General features: G+C 42.8%; 1 protein-coding gene across 1 annotated transcript in view; it reads left to right on the top strand.

The window, feature by feature from the left end:
• The window catches only part of jade2 (jade family PHD finger 2), a gene marked incomplete at both ends in the record, with an annotated part of 131,284 nt that extends 109,784 nt beyond the window's left edge, over window positions 1–21,500 (top strand). The window contains 4 exon segments of the mRNA XM_079237798.1: window positions 1,364–1,481; window positions 11,425–11,556; window positions 19,609–19,754; window positions 20,775–21,500. Of these exon segments, the coding sequence (XP_079093924.1) occupies window positions 1,364–1,481; window positions 11,425–11,556; window positions 19,609–19,754; window positions 20,775–21,500 (1,122 nt within the window).
• Between the last annotated feature and the right edge of the window lie 267 nt (window positions 21,501–21,767).

Raw genomic sequence — 21,767 nt, 5'->3', positions numbered from 1 at the left:
TCTTCCAACACGGTCGGGTGACAAGCTGTATGAACAACAAGCTTTATGAAGTGTCGTTTTTTTTCCAACATAACCCAGCCATAGCATCCATCCTATCTCTATTATTTTGCTGTGGAGGTATTGGACATAAATAAAATTTAGACTCATAATGTTGCATGTCAAAGTTAAGCTGAACAAGTCTCTCCCCTTTCTGAGTCTTCTGTCCACATCGTCGGCTAACAGCTAACATGGGTCTCCACTCTCTGAGACTGTTTTAAAAAAATTCTAAAATTATTTTGTGAGCATGTAACAGCTACAGCTGCCAGGGGACTGCACCGAATCTTGTTTACTCAGCCTCTTGCACCGCCTGTCTCTCTCCCTACCTGTTTCTCTCTCTCTTTATTCTCTCTATTTCTGTCTCTATTAGTCTCAGTCTCTTTACTTGCTTTCTTGTCTCTGTGTCTCCTTCTCTTGTATCTGTTGCCGATTAAAAAAATAGTCACACACCCACACACACATTTACAACCACAGCTTTTTCTTTGAACATCCATATGCACTGAACATAAACATGCAGACATTTCATCTCCCGGCTCTATTCTCGCCGTGCACTCACATGCACAATTGTCTCCTGCTTCATCTGGCCGTGTGGAGGAGCAGGAGGGCTCAGCTGGAGTTTGGTTCTGAGAGGAAGAAGAGTTTGTTGGCAGGAAGCAGGAAGTCATCATATTGTCTCATTACTGGATGCACATAAACCTGTGATGTTATATATTGTTGCTTTGATCTTTATCTGTATTTAAGGAGCATGTTTAGCCTCTAGAAAATAGAACAACAAGCTAACATGTTATAAATTGCATTACATATTGTTTTGATAATTTATTGTCAGACAATTGCCTTGTTGTACCTCCAACAGACAGAGCAATAGTATCATTTATTTTAGCAATATATGCTCAATTTTTTTTTTAGCTTTGTTTTGCTATCTCTGGGCAGGTGGCATACAGTGGGTTTATCACTGCTTTGTTCCCTTTGAAACTGCTGCCAGTAGTGGGTTTGGTGAGCAGGAAGATTATTCCACTCAACCAAAACAATGAGCTGAAAGAGCCTAAAAAGGCATGTAGAGCTGCAGAGTTTGGGAATAAATTGTCCCAACGCCTCTTTAACGCCTTTTTAAGATAAGATATTTTGCCTGTTAAGAGTCCCTTACTCTGTGTGTTGTGTGTGTTGTATGATGATTATAGGGTGACTGGACTAAATGTGTGTCTGTATATACAGCCACACGTCTGCAGGTCATAATGTTTCTCCGCCCTGTCGGGTTCACGTCCCTGCACTAAAGGTGCCACATGCTCTTTGCATCGTGTGTTTGTAACGCCTGTGTCATGTGTTCCAGGTGCGTAACCTGTGCTACATGGTGACGCGGAGGGAGAAAATGAAACACACCATGTGCGACATCCAGGAGAAGATCTTTCACCTGCAGATACAACTCCTTGAAGAGGACATTGCTGGAGGTAAGAGACAAAGAAAACATGTGTGTCTATGGTGGTTATTCGAAACATGCCAATGAAAAAAAAATAATCACCCACTCTAGCGCTGTAGCCGAGGCCGCCAACACACACTCTGTCCACCCAAAAAGTGCAATTTGGTAAAGCTAAAGTGCATAACGGTTCAATCCAACCCCTTGTTGAATGAGTGTGGTGGGCGGACAGTTTTGGTAAATGGCCTGTCATCATTTTTGCACAGTAGGCCACACTCGACACCTGCACCGCCACAAGCACTGAAATAGTAGTTCAGCCGGATATTGTGACACACACATCCACATAAATGGAGCTCAATTTCCACTCCACTCTGCTCAGGTGAAGTCTGACCTTGATGCATTTGGTGCCGCTGCTCTGTGATGAGAACATGATGGCCACAGCTGGGTGGATATCTGCTCAAAATCAGATTTATATTCAGAGCGGGACCGCCAGGTTAAATCTGGGGCACAATTCTTGTATTTTTACCACCTGGTAGAATCGGCTACATTTATCTTTTACCTACCTGGATGAATAATTGCTTTATAATATTTATTATAATTTGACCTGGAAACAACTAAACTCCTCATTAAGGACCTAGCTATATTTATAGAAAACCAGGCTGCAACCTCTGGCTCTGAAAAAGTGAAGCAAATGCAGACGAGCCTTAAACGTTGATTTGTATAGAAGTCTATGCTTCATGTGTTAAAGCTGCAGTCTCTCTGCTGACCACCAGGGGGTGACTCCTCTGGTTGTATAGAAGTCTATGGTTCATGTGTTAAAGCTGCAGTATCTCTACTGACCACCAGGGGACGACTTCTCTGTTTGTATAGAAGTCTATAGAAAATTACTCTACTTCTCTCTTGATTTATTCTCTCAGTAAACATTGTAAACATGAGTTTATGGTTTCAATCTCGAGTTTCAAATTGTGAGTTTTTTGGTCACCTAGAAATGTCTTATTCAGCGTTTGGTTGTTCTTAGCTCGTATCACTTCTGGTTGCAAAAAAAAAAACAAGATGGTGATGGCCAAAAATCAAGATGACGCCAGAAACCAAACGTTGGGCTTTAAAACAGCGGCCCACAAACCGATGGGTGACGTCACGTGACTAAGTCCTATTTGTATATACAGTCTGTGTAGTAAACACATTTTTCCATAATGCGGCCTTTTTTTATTTCTTTATCTTTCTCGAAGAGATTTCAGTAAAGTTATGCCCTAACTGATCAGTGTACCTTGGTTATTAAACTGTTCCAGAGCCGGGAGACTCCTCACCTTTTGACACCAGTCCGGACTTTAGTACATCTAGTGAGGTTGCATCTGGAGCCAGAGGCCCGCCAGTGAAGAGCCTTAAAAGTTAGTGACAACATCTTAAAAATCAATACTTAAACTGACTCAGGAGCCGTTGCGATGATGTCATAACACTGTGAACATATGCCGGGCAGTTGCAGTTCTTGTGGCCCCTGAAGTCAGCTGCAGTAGTTGAGTGTAGAGGAGGAAAGAAAACACAGAATCTCAGACCCTGTCTGTCGCTTTTAATCCCTTTGTTGACGATATTTCAGTCCTCTGACCTTCAACAACTAATACGGACAAACAGCCTCATGCAGACAGTGAAGCAGGAAGTAGGCTCTAACCCATGAAGAAGAAGAACCACCAGCGGCACTTCCTGGTCTGCATATATACGTCAGTGAGCTCGTCAAGTCTCCTTTAAAAAGCTCTTTTAAATCAGAAAACAAGCAGTACATTTACTGATATTATAGAAAGTAGGTTCATAATCGCACAATATAGCCTTTTTTTCTACAAATAAGTCCCAAATTACACAATTTAACCCGTAGACTTTAACGGACAGAAAAAAGGTACGAAAGCCAAACTAAACATGCAAAAAAAGTATTTATTATGATGACAATTTTCAAAATTAATCCTAAATTAGAACTCTAGAAGATGAGAGAAGCTCATAATAAAGTCAAGGTGAAGAACCTTCTCATCGCGATCATTAAAGTCAGATAACAAACGCTGACTGGCTGATTGATTGGCTGCCAGACTCACCAGCTGTTCTTGTGATGACGGTGAGCCCTCGTTATGGAGGAAGAGGGTAACAAGGGTATTCTTCAACCTGGAGTCTAGTTTCCTGATCTTTTTGTGTCTTTAATTGACAACAATTCATGAACAATTTGTCCGGTATCGAGCGAGAGCGCTATGCGTCGTAATCCATGTACGTCCACTAAGAGCTAACTTTGTTTTTGCCACTGGCGGGCTCAGATGGTTATTAATATAAGTGTCTGACAACGTAATGACGAGGACCCTGCAGAGGAATAAAATGTTTGTTGTGTTCTTTCCCTTTTGCTTCCTCCGTTGCATTGTTTTTCCAGCTCGGAGAAGAAGTCTCGTTCTGAAATCACGGTGTATCCACGCAGTCAAAATCTGCAAAAAAAATGACATTGAAAATCTTTTAGATAACTCAAGTCTTCACCTCTCTCTGGCATCAAGTCATGCTCTGATTTCAGAACGAGACTCAATGAGACACGATGAAAGAACAAAGGTTTCATTTCTCGTGTTATGGACACGACTGAGAAATAAAACCTTTGTTCTTTCATTAGCGTCCCCGTTAGTGTCTCGGACACAAAAACATGTGAAAATAGTCCCAAAGTTAGGCTTTAAGGCTGGGTTGCACCAACAATGATTAACTCTTGAACTAGGTTTAAACCAGGATTGTCTTTAATCCAGTTGCACCAAACTTTAAACCTAGTTTAACCTTAGTTTACAATTAATCCTGGGTAAATCTAACCCTTTGGCAATCTCTGGCTGGGTTGCACCAACATGGATTAAATGAATCCTGGTTTAGTAATCTAGGGTTAGTAAATCTAGGTTTAAACTGGTTTATAATGAATCAGAGATGTGTTGCACATCTTAATTTTAACCCTGGATTAGTTAAACTAGTTTAAACAAGGGTTAAAACAGAATTAGTTTATGTTGCCATGGAAACATTCCGTTACTGATACCGTTAGTTACCGTTTATAGCTTACCACTTCAGCGGCAATAGCTAATAAATTCTGTCACTCTAGCTAGCTATCATGGCACGTCAAAGAGGGTCAAACATTTGAAAAGATGTTGCTGACCGAGTTAATGGAGGAGTTTAACTCCAGCTACTAGGAGCTGGAGAAGTGGTGGCACAGCAAAGTTCCTCTCACTTCCATGCTTGATTGCTGGTCCAACCTTCCCATTGAGGTATATGACAGACTCCTTTGTGAATCTATACCGCTGTAAAAAAACTCGCTGTCGTCATACAATTCAATTGGGTTTAACCAATCTCTAATTTTCCTACGAGGAACTCTTTCCTCTAACCCCATCCAGCGAAGATATGCAGCCATGTTGTCAACAAAATGGAGATAAACCCCCTCCAGGGGTGGTTTAAATATAGCTGCTAATCCAGGTTTAGTCTAGGTTTAAAATAACTGGTGCAACAGATTTGATTTTAATCTAGATTTAAATGGAAATTAAACAGAGATTGCCAAAGGGTTAGATTTACCCAGGATTAATTGTAAACTAAGGTTAAACTAGGTTTAAAGTTTGGTACTGGATTAAAAGACAAACCTGGTTTGAACCTAGTTTACGAGTTAATCCTTGTTGGTGCAACCCAGCCTAAGTGTAGTAGAAAAGAAAGCAACCTGTATCTGCCTCTGATTATGTTATTTATGTGTTTATGAGTCGAGGAGCTCTGATTGGTTCTCGCAGTCGTGACCTGCAGCTGTGACAGCGAAAGCTTGTTGTCATGGTAATGCCAGTTACGTCTCGCTGGCATGGTAATGATAGTGAACTATCGTCAGCTCTCCCCTGTGGCTGTGTGTGTGTGTGTGTGTGTGTGTGTGTGTGTGTGTGTGTTAGAAGTGCTCAATTTTCAGTGCTCATCATTCTCGAGGACGACTGCACATACACACATTTATACACACCACTAAATCTTACAAACACATTCACTCTCTCTCTTTCTCTCTCTCTCTAACTCCCTCTGTGTCCCTCCCTCACACACACACGCACACAAAGCTGCTGACTCAGCATTGCCATCAGGTACTGGGAGCTGTGCTGATGGCACTAAACAGCCATATCTATTCTCACTACCACAGGAGTTAGATTAGGGTGTGTGTGTGTGTGTGTGTGCGCGTGTGTGCGTGTGTGTGTGTATGTATGCGCGTGTGTGTGTGAGAGAAAGTGAAGGATGAGCTTGTCTGCTGTAATGATTCGTCGTGTCCCTCACCTTGCATCTACCTCTTTCCTCGACCTCTTTTATCTTTCTCTCTTATTTTCCATCCCTCCATTTCTCTGTATCCTCCTCTTTAATCTATCTCTCCTCCACCATCTGTTTTTCTTTCTTTTCCCTTCTTTCCTCTCATTGGCGGTGTCCTCCATCTTACCCTTTCGGTCGGTCCATCGTTCTCACTTTGACTCAAACTCTGCGACACTAAAAGTGACACTAAAACGAAAGAGCTCGCAAAGAAAAATAGATTTTCAGACAACGCTGCACCCAAGTTATGTTCAGACGGATGATGAGTCTCAGCAGGGATGGAAAGTTAGGGAATTCAAAACAAATCAAAATGAAAACTGGTCGTCAGTTTGGATCATATTCACTTTGATCCAATGCGTATCTGCTCCTATACGTACAAACACAGAACCAATGCAACGCAACAAGCAGAACATGTTGGATACAGAGTCTAAAGACACTGAAAATATTCTCTGTTTTACAGAATGTGTTTTAAAAAAGGTTTTATTTTTTAAAACATGTCTGACATCCAATCCTGATGTGTAAAATCAAAATGTTCGGAAGCGTGCAGATGGCCACGAGTTCTGCATGCACCAGCTCCCCTCGTCTTCCTCTGGGCTGGTTTTATTTTTTCCCCCCAAAATGTGGGGAAAACACACACACACACACACACACACACACACACACACACACACACACACACACACACACACACACACACACACACAGCTCTCCCTTAGCCCACCTGAAACAGACCCGCGAGCCTCCATCCGTCCGTCTGTCTCTCACAGCACTTAACCTGTCATGTTCTGCCTCCTGTCTGCCAGTCCGCCTGTCTGTCTCTGTCATGTTTATCTGCCTGTCTGTCATGTCGGGGGAGGAGGCATGCTCACATGTTCCCAGAGGCGGCCGATATCCCCGTAGCCCCACATCCAGACAGGGAGCACGATGCCAGGGGCTCGAGGAAGTCTGCTCTAGGATGATATCATTCTGTGGCAAGTGATTCATTACTTGATCAATAACCAACAGTAATTCATTACTTGATCAATAACCAACAATAATGTTGGTAACATTTACTAAGTGTGTGAAGTTATCAATTTCCTCTAATTTAAAACCAGAAAATCACGACACTTTATAATATCAATATATATATTTTGCCAGCCCTCACGCAATGATTAAAAAGAGCTGTCATAGAGCCAAAAGAGAGAGAGAGTTATTATTATGCAGGAAGTGCACTAAATTTACATTTTGGCTCAAACTGAGCTGTGACAAGCTGACAGTGGTTAGTAGTGGTCTCTCTGATCTGCTCTCAGCATGTGCGTGCGTGCGTGCGTCTGCGATAGAGCATGAGGACGACAGAAAATAAGGACGGAGGAAGAGGAGGACGGGAAGGGACAAGAATGCAATAAGGTGAAAGGAAGAACAGGAGAAGCGACCATGAGGGTGAGGGAGAGAGAGAGAGAGTAGGCGAGGGAAAAATAAGAAAGCGTTCTCATATTGCACTAATGAGCTCAGGTAAGAAATGGGACACACACCAACTCACGCTGCAGTTCAGTGCACCTAGAAAGAGGAGAAATGAATCACTCGCTTCAGAAAGACGAGTCCCCCGGTGCTGCTCGCCTCCTAAACAAGAGAGGAAGGGAGGATGATATTGCGGAGATGTGGAGAGAAAGGCAGCAGCAGAACGTCGAGACAAAACAGGGACGGAAAGGTTCCCATTGTTGATGGTTAGAGATTAAAACGTACAGGAGGTAAAGCAGAGTCGCCTGCAGACGTCCTTGAAAAAGCCCCACAAACTAGCTTGAAAGGAACAAGATCAGATTACAGTAAAATAAAAATGTGGGGGAAAATGTTGTAAAACGGCCCCTTATCAGAGAATGAGATGGTCCTCCTGTCAAAAGAAAAGAAGTAAACGACCGTGTGGAGCCGCAGGATAGAGAGCTCCCTCCTTGGAGATCTCCCGCCGCTAATGGGACACACACCAACTCACAATTTCTGCAGCGGCCGTGAAATAAATTGGAAAAGTGGAGAGAAGTGTTGGGTACCTGCACTCGTTTAAGTCCTAAGTCCTCTTAGCTTATAGATATCACCATCAAACTCCCCCAGGTGATTGCTCACATAATGGTTATTATATTTGATATTACAATATTTCTGAAATTGTGTGTTTGAATTTGCAATTATGTCGTTATGTGTGTTGGTTTTAATATGTTTCTGGAACATAAATCTGAACATTGGATGAAGCCAGGTTTATGACATATTAGAGTCATTTTGTTTTTCTCTTTGTATCACTTCATAAATCAGACAATACTGTCAACAAATCTATTTTCTCCATGTTTTTAGGAATACATGGAGAAATGAGGCTCTGAATGCTGTGTGAACAAACCCCTCTGCATAAACCCTCAGAATATATGTAATGAAAGAGTAACGTTTGGTGGATGTAAGAGCTGCTGAAGTGGAGATTTCTGGATCAGAGTCTGAGAACAAACTCATTGAGAAAAAACAACATTTATAACAATATTTATGTAAGGTTTTTCATTCACATCCTATAAAAAAAGCAGAGAAGTTAAAAAGTTTAGAGAATTTGACCATGCAGTGTTTTTTACACCTTTAAGCTGACAACAAGGGTTCAAAGGTTCCCTGTAGGAACTAAAATTAGGAACAAAATAATCATTTAAAAAGCCTTTTTACACCAAATCTAAATACCTATAAATATAACATAGAAGGGACAAGTGCCGACAGTGAAAAGGAGGCTGAAGACACTAAAACCAGAGGCCAGGAACTACTACTAAGAGAAAACTCTCTTAGTTCCTTAAATGGTTTCTGGGTTCTTGGAAAAGTTCCTGATGTCAAACAGAGTTAAAGTTGTTCTACTGGCAGTCAGTGCAGTGATAAGGTTCTGATTAACAACACCTTGTAACATGAAACACACCCTGCATGTAAACTAAACTTATTTATTTACATATATCACTCATATCTCTATAATACAAGGTTCTCGTGTGTGGAGGATGAAACCTGAAGCCATCTGTAAATCAAGTATGTCAAACAGCCTCTTTCTCTTAATCTGACACAGTTCTTGCACAAGATCTGTGTTCCGCCTGTAAACACTGGAGACAGGAAGGATGTGAGCTTTGTTTTCTGGTGCAAAGCTCTGCAGCCAGAGGAGAGAATCAGAAGCTGCTGTGCATGAGCGGTGCTGCAACAAAAGCAATCAGGGGAAACAGCTTTCTTTAATTCTTCCATATTTCCACATCATTGTCGTTTTCTTGAAAGAAATCCAGCCGCTCTCGAGGCAAGGCCAGTTCATCTGCAGAGCACATTTCAGTAACGAGGCGATACAAATCTCAATTTACTGTGAAAAAACAAAAAGCATTGCAACAAAACAGTGTTAGGTTGTCAAAGCTGAACCGAACTCTGACCTTTCTGTCGAAGGGGCTGATAAAATTTTTAACACTTCATTGCCTGTTGTATCCAGTCGGCAACCTTCGGTTCTGAAAAATGAAGCCAGTGCAATAGTGATTGCATTCTCTCTACTGACCAGCAGGGGGTGACTCCTTTGGTTGTATAGAAGTCTATATAAAATGACTCTACTTCTCTCTTCATTTATTCCCTAAGTAAACATGAGTTTATGTCTCAATCTCTAGTTTCAAGTCTTCTTCAATACAGCATGATGTTTATTTAGTAAATTATGGTAATTTAGAGTCAAATGCCGAACCCCCACTTCTTCCATAGAGTCCATCGTTGTCTCTCAGCTCACAACCGTGTCAGATTGTTCCGTTGCAGAAGGAACAAAACTCTTCTCACTTTATGTGCTCCGTATCTTCTGTCCAGATGGAACTAATGAGAAGTGTTGGTTTAGGGTTTGATCAGAGTCATTTGATATTGTGAGTGCTCGTTGTGCGGCTCTGAAGTTTGTATCTGCTGGAAAGGTTTGGGAAGGCAAATGATTTAGAGACTCAACAACACACATTACACACACACATGGTCTTTTCTTCTTTCACTTTACAGTCTTTGTGAACATTAAGTATTGTGAACTATACTGTCACACTCTCTTCCCCTTTGCCGTCTTGCTTTTGAAACACACACACACACACACACACACACACACACACATGATGGTCGTCTCAGTGTGAAATCCCTCTCTGGTCTCTCTCAGCTTCATTCATGCACATCCTACTCCTCCATGCTAAAGCAAGCATGAGGACAGCTACTGCTGGCTATGACAGCCACATACAGTGGAGACATGTACTGACCAACACACACACGCACGCATACAGACACACACACACACACACACACGCACACACACACACTTCTAAAATAATCTAGACTGTAGAACAGCTACAATAATACATCAAAGCTTTTTATTAACATTCTCTCTATTCTACCAGGGGGCGACTCCTCTGATTGTATAGAAGTATATGGCTCAATCCCAATCTCCACCCTAAACCCTCAAACCCCCTCATGCTGCGTTCACACCAAAGGGTGTTCACACCAAAGGGTGTTTAACGTCACATTGCTATGAACTGTGGGTAATTCCCTGAGGCAAAGTCGGCATCTAATGCTGACTTGCGGAAAGGGTTCATAAAGGACTCAAAATGTCTGCCAGAGAGCCCTCAAGCACTCTACGATGTGACAGTGGGACACCCTTAAACCCTCAAGGACTTCGTGGGAGCGCGCATCAAAGTCCATGAGTGAGTGTGTGTGTGTGTGTGTGTGTGTGTGTGTGTGTCATTTTATAGACTAAATAATTGTAAAATAATAAAGGACAGATTAGTTGAAAATGAAAATAAATTGTAGTTTCAGCCTTATTTTTAATATTGTAAATTAATTTAAGACGTTATAAGAACAATCAATTAAAATATTGAGTATTATTTCACGTGTTGATAGATCGTTCAAAATAATTTGTAATGATGAAACCATCAAGATGTTAGAATCATTTTGGTGGTTTTCAAGTTTGTTTTACCCCCTTTCCCCTCTCGTCACTAAGTTAGGCAATTTTTTGTCAAAATTAATTTCGAATTATTGATAAATTACATGGCACCAATCTGGAGTCAGCAGAAATGGAATGTAGAGTAAATAAACTGTATCAAATCCTTGTAAAATACTACTTGATTTACATTGAACTACTGGCAACGTTGCGTTTTTTTCTACATATATATAGTATTAGCGTGACCTCTTGTCTGAGAGGCAGTATTGTCTGTTTTTTTCTTCGTCAAAGCGTGAACGGTGGACTAGACTGAGGTTTTCAAGGTCACACCGGTCTTGATGCCGTCAGCCGGACCCTCAACCTTTAACTAGAATACTACATATTGTTTAAAAAGAAAAATCATTAGCATGCACCCCGGGGTGCTTTACGTTTTATCTGTAGAGCAGAAGGCTAAACGTGGCGCTGGAGATGAACTGCATCCACACACCTCATCGGGAGGGTAGTCACATGACACTTTCCCTTTCCTTTAGCCACAAACTGGCCGACAGACAATCACTGTTAGGTGATGTCCTGTAAAACAGAATCTGAATAATCTTTTTTTTTTGTTGCACCATATTTCTCCCAACTTGAATACTCTTTGTTTGGTTCCTTCTCTCTCAAATCTGGAGGGAAGAAGTTCCATCAGGCTCAGTGACGTTTAAATACAAATGAAATACAAATAAAGTAAAATCCCTAACCTGAGTCCGTCTTCTTTGGCTCCCTGCAGAGAAAAACCAGAAGGGAGAAAAGAGCAGGCAGCATGGAGCGAAAGAGAAAGGAAAGGAGAGGAGAAGGAGTAGCCCTGAGAAGAAAAAGGACAGATTGAAGCCAGAGAACGGCTCCCTGCTGAAAGAGATAGGTATATATATATATTTTGTGTGTGTGTGTCCATCGGGAAAATCCCACTGACAAAATTTTTGCATTGCATTTGTAGCCTTGATGCATAGATTATGTATTTCTCTCTATAAGGGCACAATATATACATATTACAGAAGTTGACATTTTAGGATATTATTTCTGCAACCTTAATAAAAACAGTTTTTTATTCTGCTGTAGCCAGCGTCCTTTCCATGCTGGTGTACTTCTTTCTTTTTTTGACGTGCCTTCATTATCAACGCTGTCATACATTTCCTGAACATAGATTGAGTGTCAGGTGCGATGGTAAAAATCTTTAATAGGTGTTGACCTGCTGGTTGTATAGAAGTATATGCTTCATGTGTTAAAGCTGCATTCTCTCTACTGACCACCAGGGTGCGACTCCTCTGGTTACAAGGTGATTGACAGGTTGCTACCAGAGACGTATACAGCGTCTCTACTCCTCAGTCCAAATATGGTTACTTCCTGTTCACTGGTTGCAAAAAAACAAGATGGCGACGGCCAAAATGCCGAACTCAAAGCTTCATAACAGCAGTCCACAAACCAGCCGGTCCTCGGTACCTTATATTGTCTCGGTACCTTATATTTAGTACGATCATTCAAATTACAAGTTTCTAAATTGATTAAGGAACTTAATGAAAACTCCAAATGAAAAGATACAGAGCAGCAGCTGAGAGCTTTTCATTGCTTTCAACGTAAGCAAGTTGAAAAAAAAGACTCTTGTTATTTTCATATTTTTAGCAACACACATCCTCTGCTCCCCACAACCCCCACTGTCTATCACAGCTAATAAAAGACGAGCGGACCTAGCAGGAATATAATAAAAGCATGACACTGCCTCATAATGTGCAATACATCAGTCTTGTGATGGTGCTATCAACTGGAGAAATATGTCACTAAACTGTGAATCAAAACCTGCAGTATTTACTGCCGGAACTCGTTAACGCTTCAACTGAACTCCCGTAATCAATGTTATTGTAAACATTCCTCTCCCGGTGTGTCGTCAAAACACAAACAAGAGAAAAGGGCAGTTTGAAACCCAGCAATCCAGACCTTTACGTGGGTGAACGGAGGTAAAGTTGGTAATGAGGCGTTAAAAAAAGAGCCGGTGATAGAAGCGAGGGAGGAAGACGGTGTTAATCTTCGTCATTAGTGAGCACCTGGGAGAGAGACGCCTGTCACTGCACGGCCTCGTCACAGGTGAGATGAGGATGGAGGATAATGGCGTCCGTCCTGATCCACTAGCAGCCGATCAATACGTGACACACAACACATCTGAGGACAGATATTAAAGGGAAAATTGGGCGCGCAGATTTTAGATACGTAGCTGTGTATATATATATATATATATATATATATATATCTCATGTGAGGTTTCTTTTCCTTAGCGTTCCTGTAAAATATGACGAAAACGCCTATCCAGGTATACCAAAAGTAAATTGCAAGCTGTACTTTAACTATTTGGAGTAAATGCATGATCTTGGTCTCTTTTGAAAGGTAACACTCTGAAGCTTTTTTCCCCTCAATAGTCAGAATAATTTTGAACACACTAAAGTATAAGGTTTTTATTTCCGCCTGAACATTTCTTTGCAAATAGATGACTATAAATGGGACTTATGGACTGGAAAACACAATGAGACCATAGCCTGAAGCCTTATCTAGTCTAAGTAAAAAGTAGTTAACAATATCACATAAAATTCATTTTACATATGTTTTTCTAATGAAATGTCGAGGTGTTTTTCCATTTTGAGACTGAAAATATTCATGATATATATACTATATACACCTATTAAAAAGGCTTATAGTATTGCAAATTTATAGAGGTACTATATTCATATTGGGTTCATATTTACTACCAGTATTGCAGACACAGAGAAAATGAAGTATAAATACATTTTCATGCTAATTCAATGCCAAACTGAGGCTCTATAACTGAGGGAATAGGCTCGTTCGAGATGAGCCAGTTCTGCGCAGAATCGATCGCTGGCGATCGGCGCGCAATGCATGCCGGTTAGATTTGTGTCCGACTTGCTCTGACGTCATGCAAACGTGGTCAACGATACTCTCACAAGATCAAGTCGCCGTCGATTTCAAAGTCAGCCGCCGCAGTTGCTTTCCAACGACTGCGTGGCCCAGTGCATGATGGGAAACGCCTGGCTGTCGCCACATCAGAGAGCTGATTGGCTCTTAGATCTGATAGCAAACACCACGTGTTGTAGAAAATCCTTATTTTATGTGTAGTTGGAATACTTAACGCTGGATTATTGACTATTAGTCTCATGTTTGATCTAAACACATTTCTTGTGTGGTTGTTAATACAAAATCGTATTTATACAACACACATCAAAACTACTAGTATTGTATTTCACAGGCAGACATAAAAAGACCAAAGGATGCAGCTACACACACATTTCTACATAAATATATATTTACAAACACATATGAATAAATCCAAACGTGATCTGTAAACTACAAGTAGACAAAAGTTCGGAACTAACAGAAAATACTTTTTTCTGTGACTTCCTGTGTATACTTTGAAGGCAGCTGAAAACTGTCCGACTTGATCGCAGGTTATTGATAACGCCTCCTGGTGCGACCGCCTGCTCTCGTCTGGATTCCAGGCGAGGCGCAGCTCTAACAAACGAGTTAATTATCTCAAGGGGCCTTGTTTGGGCAATTTCCCGTTTTTTAGGCAATTTCATTGGCTGTACGAAACGGCTGTCATCCAATTCGTATGACGTGACAGGCTTGATCCACGTAAGAAAAGAGAGGTTGAGCCTGTACTTCAACGTAGCTTCTGGTTGGGTAATGTAGCCTGCCAGTCAGGACATGAAGCTCCTATTGGTTCAAGTGAGGATTCATAAGAAAGGTTTGATTTTGGCCGAGTTTTCGTCTGTGCTCTCATGCAAACTTGCTTTGCGAGTGGAAATGCAGAAATATTGTTTCATATCTTCCAGCTGATATGGAATGATGCAACACCAGTTTGTGGATATTTATGGATGTAATCACGTGTTTTGGACTAAATCTTTTATAGGATTTTTTTTGTTTGACCTTTACGACGTAACAACGCCGTTGTTGTTGGAATGTTATGGATCAATATGAGTCGTCATCAGTGAGTTGCCTGGCTTTTGCTATTGTTTGTTTGTTTGTTGTTGTCTAACAAAAGTATTGTTTGTAGCTGCTGTGGTGGTCTGATCTTGAAACAGAGTGCACAGCTGGAACCACAAGAATCGTAGGTTTCCAGAAACATGTGGCACTTTTACCGAACTATAAATAGAGGCAAAGTGCATAATAGAATGTACAGTAAAGGACGCCCACGGGACGGCAGAACGTTAAGAGGTTAAAAAATAAGTTATTTACAATTAACTGAAACTGACATGCCTAATTTGTATGTGTAGACATGTATGTGCACACAGCTTATGGTTGTCCAGATGAGTAGTCATAGTAAAAAACATACACTTACGTATATTTGCTTACAACTACATTAAAGTTGGTTTCAAACCATTTATTTCATGTCGTGCATATGAATTCTAAAGTAAAGTGTTGCTGATGAAACTTTCAAGTTTAAGACAAAAACAAACTGTCAAAATGTAATTAAAGTTGTTATTGCGTGAGAAAATAAAGAAAATAACAAGAAAGAGAGAAAAACACTGTAATGCAGCGGGTTTGTGTGGGCGAGTAAAGCGGAGTCTCTTCAGTGTCCTCTGGAAACGAGCTCCTCGGCTGTGAGCAGCTCCTATCAGGACATCAGGTGGGAGGAGTCGTAGTTTTGCATAAACCTCATTTATGTGTATCCAGATCTAATAAGTTGTGAATATTCCTGCGGTGGCTTTCTGTTAAAAAGCTGTGCTACTGTACATTAATAATATCCGAGGGCCTAAAAGAGTTTCGAACCTTTTCGTTAGTAGTTTTAACGAAGCTGCTCAGACGTCGTGCAAACAGCTTACAAACCATCTCAGTTGGCCGTTAGCGGTGATGCTCACATATATATATATATATACACGTGTGTATATATATATATATATATATATATATATATATATATATATATATATATATATATATATATATACACGGTATAATATGCTGGTTGTAAACTCCCTTGTGTCCATCATCGTGTGCATTGGTTTCTAGCAAATTAAGATCCAATCAGAGATGTTTTTGAGGTCTTCACTGTCTCATTTCCTCATGCAACAGAGCGGCTCATCATTAGGCAACAGCAGAAAGTGCATATGATCAATAAATGGAGAGACGGTGACGCAGGAAAGGAAAAGAGGGTAGTCTGCCTCCTCCTCCTCCTTCCTCGCTTCCTGTTCTGATATCATCTCCCTCTTCTTTCCTATTTATCTCTTTCATTAGTGCTCTTTTTATAACTCTCTCTCACTTTCTGGCTCTTTTTATAACACTCTCTCCATGTGTATATAAATATCTTACTCTATCTCCTTCTCTTTCTCTCTCTCTGCTTATCTTTCCGTCTTTTTTCCCTTCTCTTCCTCTGTTTGACTAATGAGCAATAATAACAGCAACTTAATGTTGAATAGATGCTGTGAGATCATCCCTCACATCCTGTTACCATGACAAACAAGCCCCTCCTGTTTCTGCTTTTGCTGTATCATTTGTCTGTGTGTGCGTATGTGTGTATTATATATATATATATAAATAATTGTTCCTGTCACTGTGTGTCTTCTGTGCATTTGTTTTTGCATGCCATATGTGTTCATATCTCATAGTCTCTGTGTGTGTGTATATGTGTTGTGTGCGTGCGTGCGTCAGGCCATCTGTTCTCCGTCAGCTCTGGTCTTGACTCCGTGGCTTTTGTCTTCCTCTTTGTGTTCTGGACTCAGGAAGAAGACGTGTGTTAGAACCCCTCAGACAGACCGTCTCCTGATCCCCATCGGTTTATTATTGGGGCCCATATGCCACTGGGAATTTGGAAAAAGTTTTTTTTTATCTTCCTGATGTCACCCTCACACTTAAAAACTTAGCTGCATAACAGAGTAAGAGTTCATCTGCATGTTGTGATTTAGATTTACATGTCTCGCAGCGGGAGCGGTGCTTTTACATTTGCTGTGAATGCAGCATTAGACTATGGACTTGACTTTCACATATGCGTTCATGATCATCTCCTGCTCCTCAGTGGAGAAAAAAAGAGGCTGTTCATCTGAGTTTATTTGCCATTGTACTGTTAGAACATCATGGTGTCAGTGCTCGACAATTCCCTCTTCTGAAGAGGAACGGACATGCGCAATTATCCAGATGACTGACGTCTGGTTCGAATTAACGAGACCGTTTGAGGGCGGATCAGCCTTTCAAGAAACCGAGTTAGCCTGACGTCAATCACCGCGGTAATTTAAGTTGGATAATAGTACATTTGATCGACTTTGTTGAACCAGCTACGAGGAATGGGGCCCTGTGATCTTTCATTCTGAACGAAACTAAATACAATGTTGCCCAATAGCATTTTGACTTGTAACCTTTTAAGTTTAAGAGAACATGAAAATGTCCCATTTTATTCAGGCAAAAAGATTACGAGGCCAAATTTGTTACATGGAGGTTCAAAGAGTGGACCCAAGAGCCACAGCAACAGTTCAAAAATAATAACTTATTCTACCAAAAAACACAAGACTTCAAAAAACACTAAACAAACAGAAAGGTTGAACACGGCGGCACATGGACAGGCAACACAAAGTACAATCTAACACTGAGGCAGAAGACAGACAGGGTTTAAATACAAGAGGAAGGTAATGAGGCACAGCTGGAAAACAATGAGGGCAGCACAGGTGAAGGGAATACACAATCAGGGAACAGGGCAGACAAACAATCACGGATAATCACACGGGCAGGAAGTGCAGGAACACAGAGGACACACAAGACAAGGACTTCACAATAAAACGGGAACCCAGAAAAACCCAAACCGTGACACAAATTACTGAGAAGAGTGGGAGATCTTTTTGGCGACAGGTGGAATAAAGAAAACATCCCTTTTACGGCAGAGAGCAGCTCCAACCGGTGAATTTCTGTTGGTTCATGCTGAGCTTTTTATTGCGATTGATCATTTATTGAGTCAGCCTGTGATGCTGCCTCTTTATTCAGGTGTTTAGATCACTTCTTGTCTGCCCTCCATCTCTGATGGGCCTTCAGGACCGTGTCTAGCACGGCTCTAGGCTCTTGGCCTTGTGTCTACATGTTCTCCAGTTGTAAAGTGTAGTAAAAAATACAGTATGTCTTTCCTCTTCTCCATCATCCCCTCCTGTCTGCCTCACACTTCTTCACTGGCTCTTTTTTCCCCTCCGTCACCTATTCTTTCCCCAGAGATCTCTCAACTCCTGCAGAGACATGCTGCGTCATGGAAATGTGTGTGTGTGTTAGCTGCTGTTAAAGCCACCCTAATAGCACCTCCTGCCGTCCTGCTGGCAGATCATTATAGACTCGAGAGAGAGAGAGAGAGAGAGAGAGAGAGAGAGAGAGAGAGAGAGAGAGAGAGAGAGAGAGAGAGAGAGAGAGAGAGAGAGAGAGAGAGAGAGAGAGAGAGAGAGAGAGAGAGAGAGAGAGAGAGAGAGAGATCTTTATTATTATTTTAAATAATGTTCTTGTCAACTTTATCGGCATCTCTGCTTATATTTATATGGTCCTACGGGTTACCAACAGAGATCAATTTCTTTTGCACACAGTCCGGTTTCTGATCCGCTCTGAAACACTAATAGCTGAGATTGTCCTTTTGATTTGAAGCCAAACACCAAACAGGCCATAATGAGTTTGAGAGAGACCATAAATGCAGCAAATAACGAGCAAATAATAATCATAAGAAGCAGAAAGTGAAGCAGCTGTACAATCAGCATGATAACATATTGTGTTTTTTGTTTTCTTTAAGACTACACGTGTCTCACTCGCCTCTTATGTCAGTCACTCGTTACTAATGCAATCAATTTGGGATTTTTATTTAAAATTTCTGGTTATTTCCCCGCTCTAAAACTAAATATTCTGCGTTCTCTCCCAGGCTCGGCTAATCAGCTCAATCAGTGCACCTGTTAGCTACACCCACCACCTCAGCTCCATCACTCTCACCTGTTAGCCACACCCACCTCCTCAGCTCATTCAGTGCACCTGTTGTGTCTTCTGCCTGGAATAAAGCTCAGCTCAACAATTCTGTGTCTGTCGTACTGCTTCTGGCTCCTAACCTCACCTTTTACACTTCTGCTTTCTTTTCCTTTTTTTATCACACAATGTGCAAAAACTTTCAGGTGCCAATTTAGCTAAATATCAAACACGTAATCTATTCTGCATTTCAGAAATGTAAAATGTGCGTTTGATGCTGGGCCATGACCCCGGCTCTGTTAGAGGGCCTCAATGTGAACAGGAGAGAAGAAGTTCATGAGCTATAATAGATCCAAACTCCCCTTCTCTGTTCTCCTTCAGCACCGTTGTGCGACTGTGAGTTTGTGCGGAGACAAAAATGCCACAGACGAGACACGCTGTGCTTTGGCAGCACTTTCACAGCCCACAATGACAGAAGAGGAGCCATGGAAATCTCCTAATCTCACACACACACACACACACACACACACACACACACACACACACACACACGTGTTGGGAGGGAGACAGGAAAACGGCTTTCTACCGTTAAAATAGGTTTATAGCTTCATCATTGACGAAGCAACAGAAGTGTCGCTGCACGCTGTAAACATGGCGTCGGTGCCGTTTCCTCTCCCTGACAGATGTACAATCGGCTCTCTGTATACTTCTTAGGATTGTGACGAGGCCAAAACTGAAAGGGAAAAAAAGGTGCTTTGTGAGAGATTAACATCAATTTGAAGTTGTTTAGTAGTTTTTTATTCTTGAAAAATGTGCAGCACCCTTCACCTGACTGCTTTGTCTTTCTCCCCCTCCTCTCCCTCTTTCTTCCCTTCATCCCTCCCAATTATTTCCCATCACTTTGTCTCTCTTACTCCCTCTGTCCTGATGTCATCCATCTCTCCCTCCGTGCATCCTCCATCTCTCCCATCTGTCCCTGCTCCCCCACCCTCCCCCTCAGGTTTGTCAAAGTCCTTCCCGTTGGACAACTCTCTGTTCGACAGCTGGCTCGCTCAGACGGTTCAGATCACCGCTGACGACATGCTGAGCCAGTGGGCCTTGGGCACCCAGCACCGGGACAAGAGCGGCAGCCTGCTGTCCGACCAGGTACGCCTCCAGCAGCGCCACACCTCGGCCGGTTATGCTGCGTTCACACCAAAAGCGGTGTGAATTTTTCGCATGCAAAGTCAATGCACAGACGCGAATGGTTGCGAACAACGCAAATTTCCGCCAGGTGGCGCGAATTTCAACTTGGCCGAAAAATGTGAGTGAAAGCGAGTTGCGAAATCAGCGTTGAGATGCTCCGCCCGTCATCACTGCCGTCCTGCCGGTGCTAAATTAAACTGCTGCTGGTCCGCCTGAAGTAGCGCTGGAAGCGGCCGTCATTCAGTGCGGCTGCGGATAATATTATGAACCCAGACACGGGGGTGTTTGATGTTCTGACGTTTGTGGGACTTCCACAACAAGTATAAAGCAGAACTAGTGGTTATTTCTATGGTGGATGGCGGAAATGTTAACTGTTTTTACGGTGTGTGTGCGTGTGTTGCTCAGCTTACTGGTCGGAGCAACGCTGACCTGCCGTTCTCCTCAGGAATGTGCTCTGCTGGTGTGTCGATTGGCAGGCGGCTCTGACTACAATGCATGTCATAACTCCATTGTTTGGGGATGTGTTCAGGGACAAAAACAGACAAAAAACAGGAACGTGGTTTATTCTGTGTTTTTAGTTTTTTCAACAAAACAGAGTGAGATGGTAATACGAAAAGATGATACCTGCAAAAAAAAAAAGATGTTTAAACAGGGCGTGAAGTAATACGTTTTATCAAACAAACCTCCAGGTCCGTCGTTGACATTAATAATAAAACTCCTTTCTTTGACAATATTAAAGAGGAAGAGAGGTGGGGAGTTTTTGTTCTAAAACATCGCGGGCGAGAGTGGGAGGTTTCCCAACCAGAACCCCAAGAAACCGTCCAATGAACTGTCCTATTGATCAACAGGTCCAGATTTATCATATCCAGTAAAACAAGTATTTATTGCCCCTCGAGACGTTGAACTGATTCAGCTATTTTTTCTTTTGATCGACTCTCCTCTGCTTTCCTTCCGCTCCTCTCTCCTGCTCCTGTCCTCCAGCTCCTGCAGGGCGAGGAGAGCCTGCTGAACCTGAGGATGGAGAACTCCATGCAGTCCACCTGGAAGACGCCTCAGCTGGGCCGCAAGCCGCGAGGGGGCTTCAAGCCGCGAGGCGGCTACAGGTCGCGAGGGGACTACAGGTCGCGCGCTCGTGGGCACCGTCCACCCGCCGCTGTGCCCCAGGCGCCTCCATCCGCGCCAGCCGCCTCCTCATGCTCCACCGCCGCCAAGCAGCCGGAGAGCGAGGCGGAGGAGGAGAAGCCCGGCCAAGCGGGCCGAAAGGGGGAAAGGCCCCGGGGCTCCAAGGCCTTGCACCACCACTACCTTCACCACCACCAGACGCGGAGCTCCGACCTGCACCGGGACCCACCACCGCAGCCGCCCATCTCCAAGATGGATTCCTGTCACATCTCGGAGGACCCGTGGGACAGCATCTGCGCGGGGAGGGCCGTCCCGTCCGGCTTCGCCGCAAGCTCGTCTCCGTGTCCGGCCTCCAGCCCCGGGGCCACGCTGCCCGACACGGGGGCCATCCGCCTGCCCCGCCGGGGTAAGTCCAGAGGCCGGGGCGGCGGCCTGCCACTCGCGAGAAAGGACACGACCCTGCTGGACGCCGCTGAGACCGACGTGTACTTCTCCGACACGCGCTCGGGCGCACGCAAACTCCGCTTGCCCCAGTTGCATTCTGGGAACGAGGACCTGCTGAGAAGGAGCGTGCTGGCCTCATAGAGAAGTGAGACGCAGGTAGCCGTACTGGACTTAACCGCCTCCCCATCTGTGCCCACAGACAGTCCGCCAAACATGGTTCAACCAAATCCCCGTCGCATTGGGAATCTCTTCAGCTCTCACCTGATGTTTTTTTGGGGGGGTTGAATGTAGCGGTTTGCCTGTTGTGCGGTTAAGCGGTTAACCACCGTTTCTTCCCCAGCTTTCTACAAACATGACCCATAGTCTTCTGTTTTGTATTTCAGATTAATTTTGGTTTCTGGCCATTTC

Source organism: Taurulus bubalis (genome assembly GCF_910589615.1).
Source record: "Taurulus bubalis genome assembly, chromosome: 2".
Classification (NCBI taxonomy): Eukaryota; Metazoa; Chordata; class Actinopteri; order Perciformes; family Cottidae; genus Taurulus; species Taurulus bubalis.
This window is presented reverse-complemented; position numbering and strand designations above follow the sequence as displayed.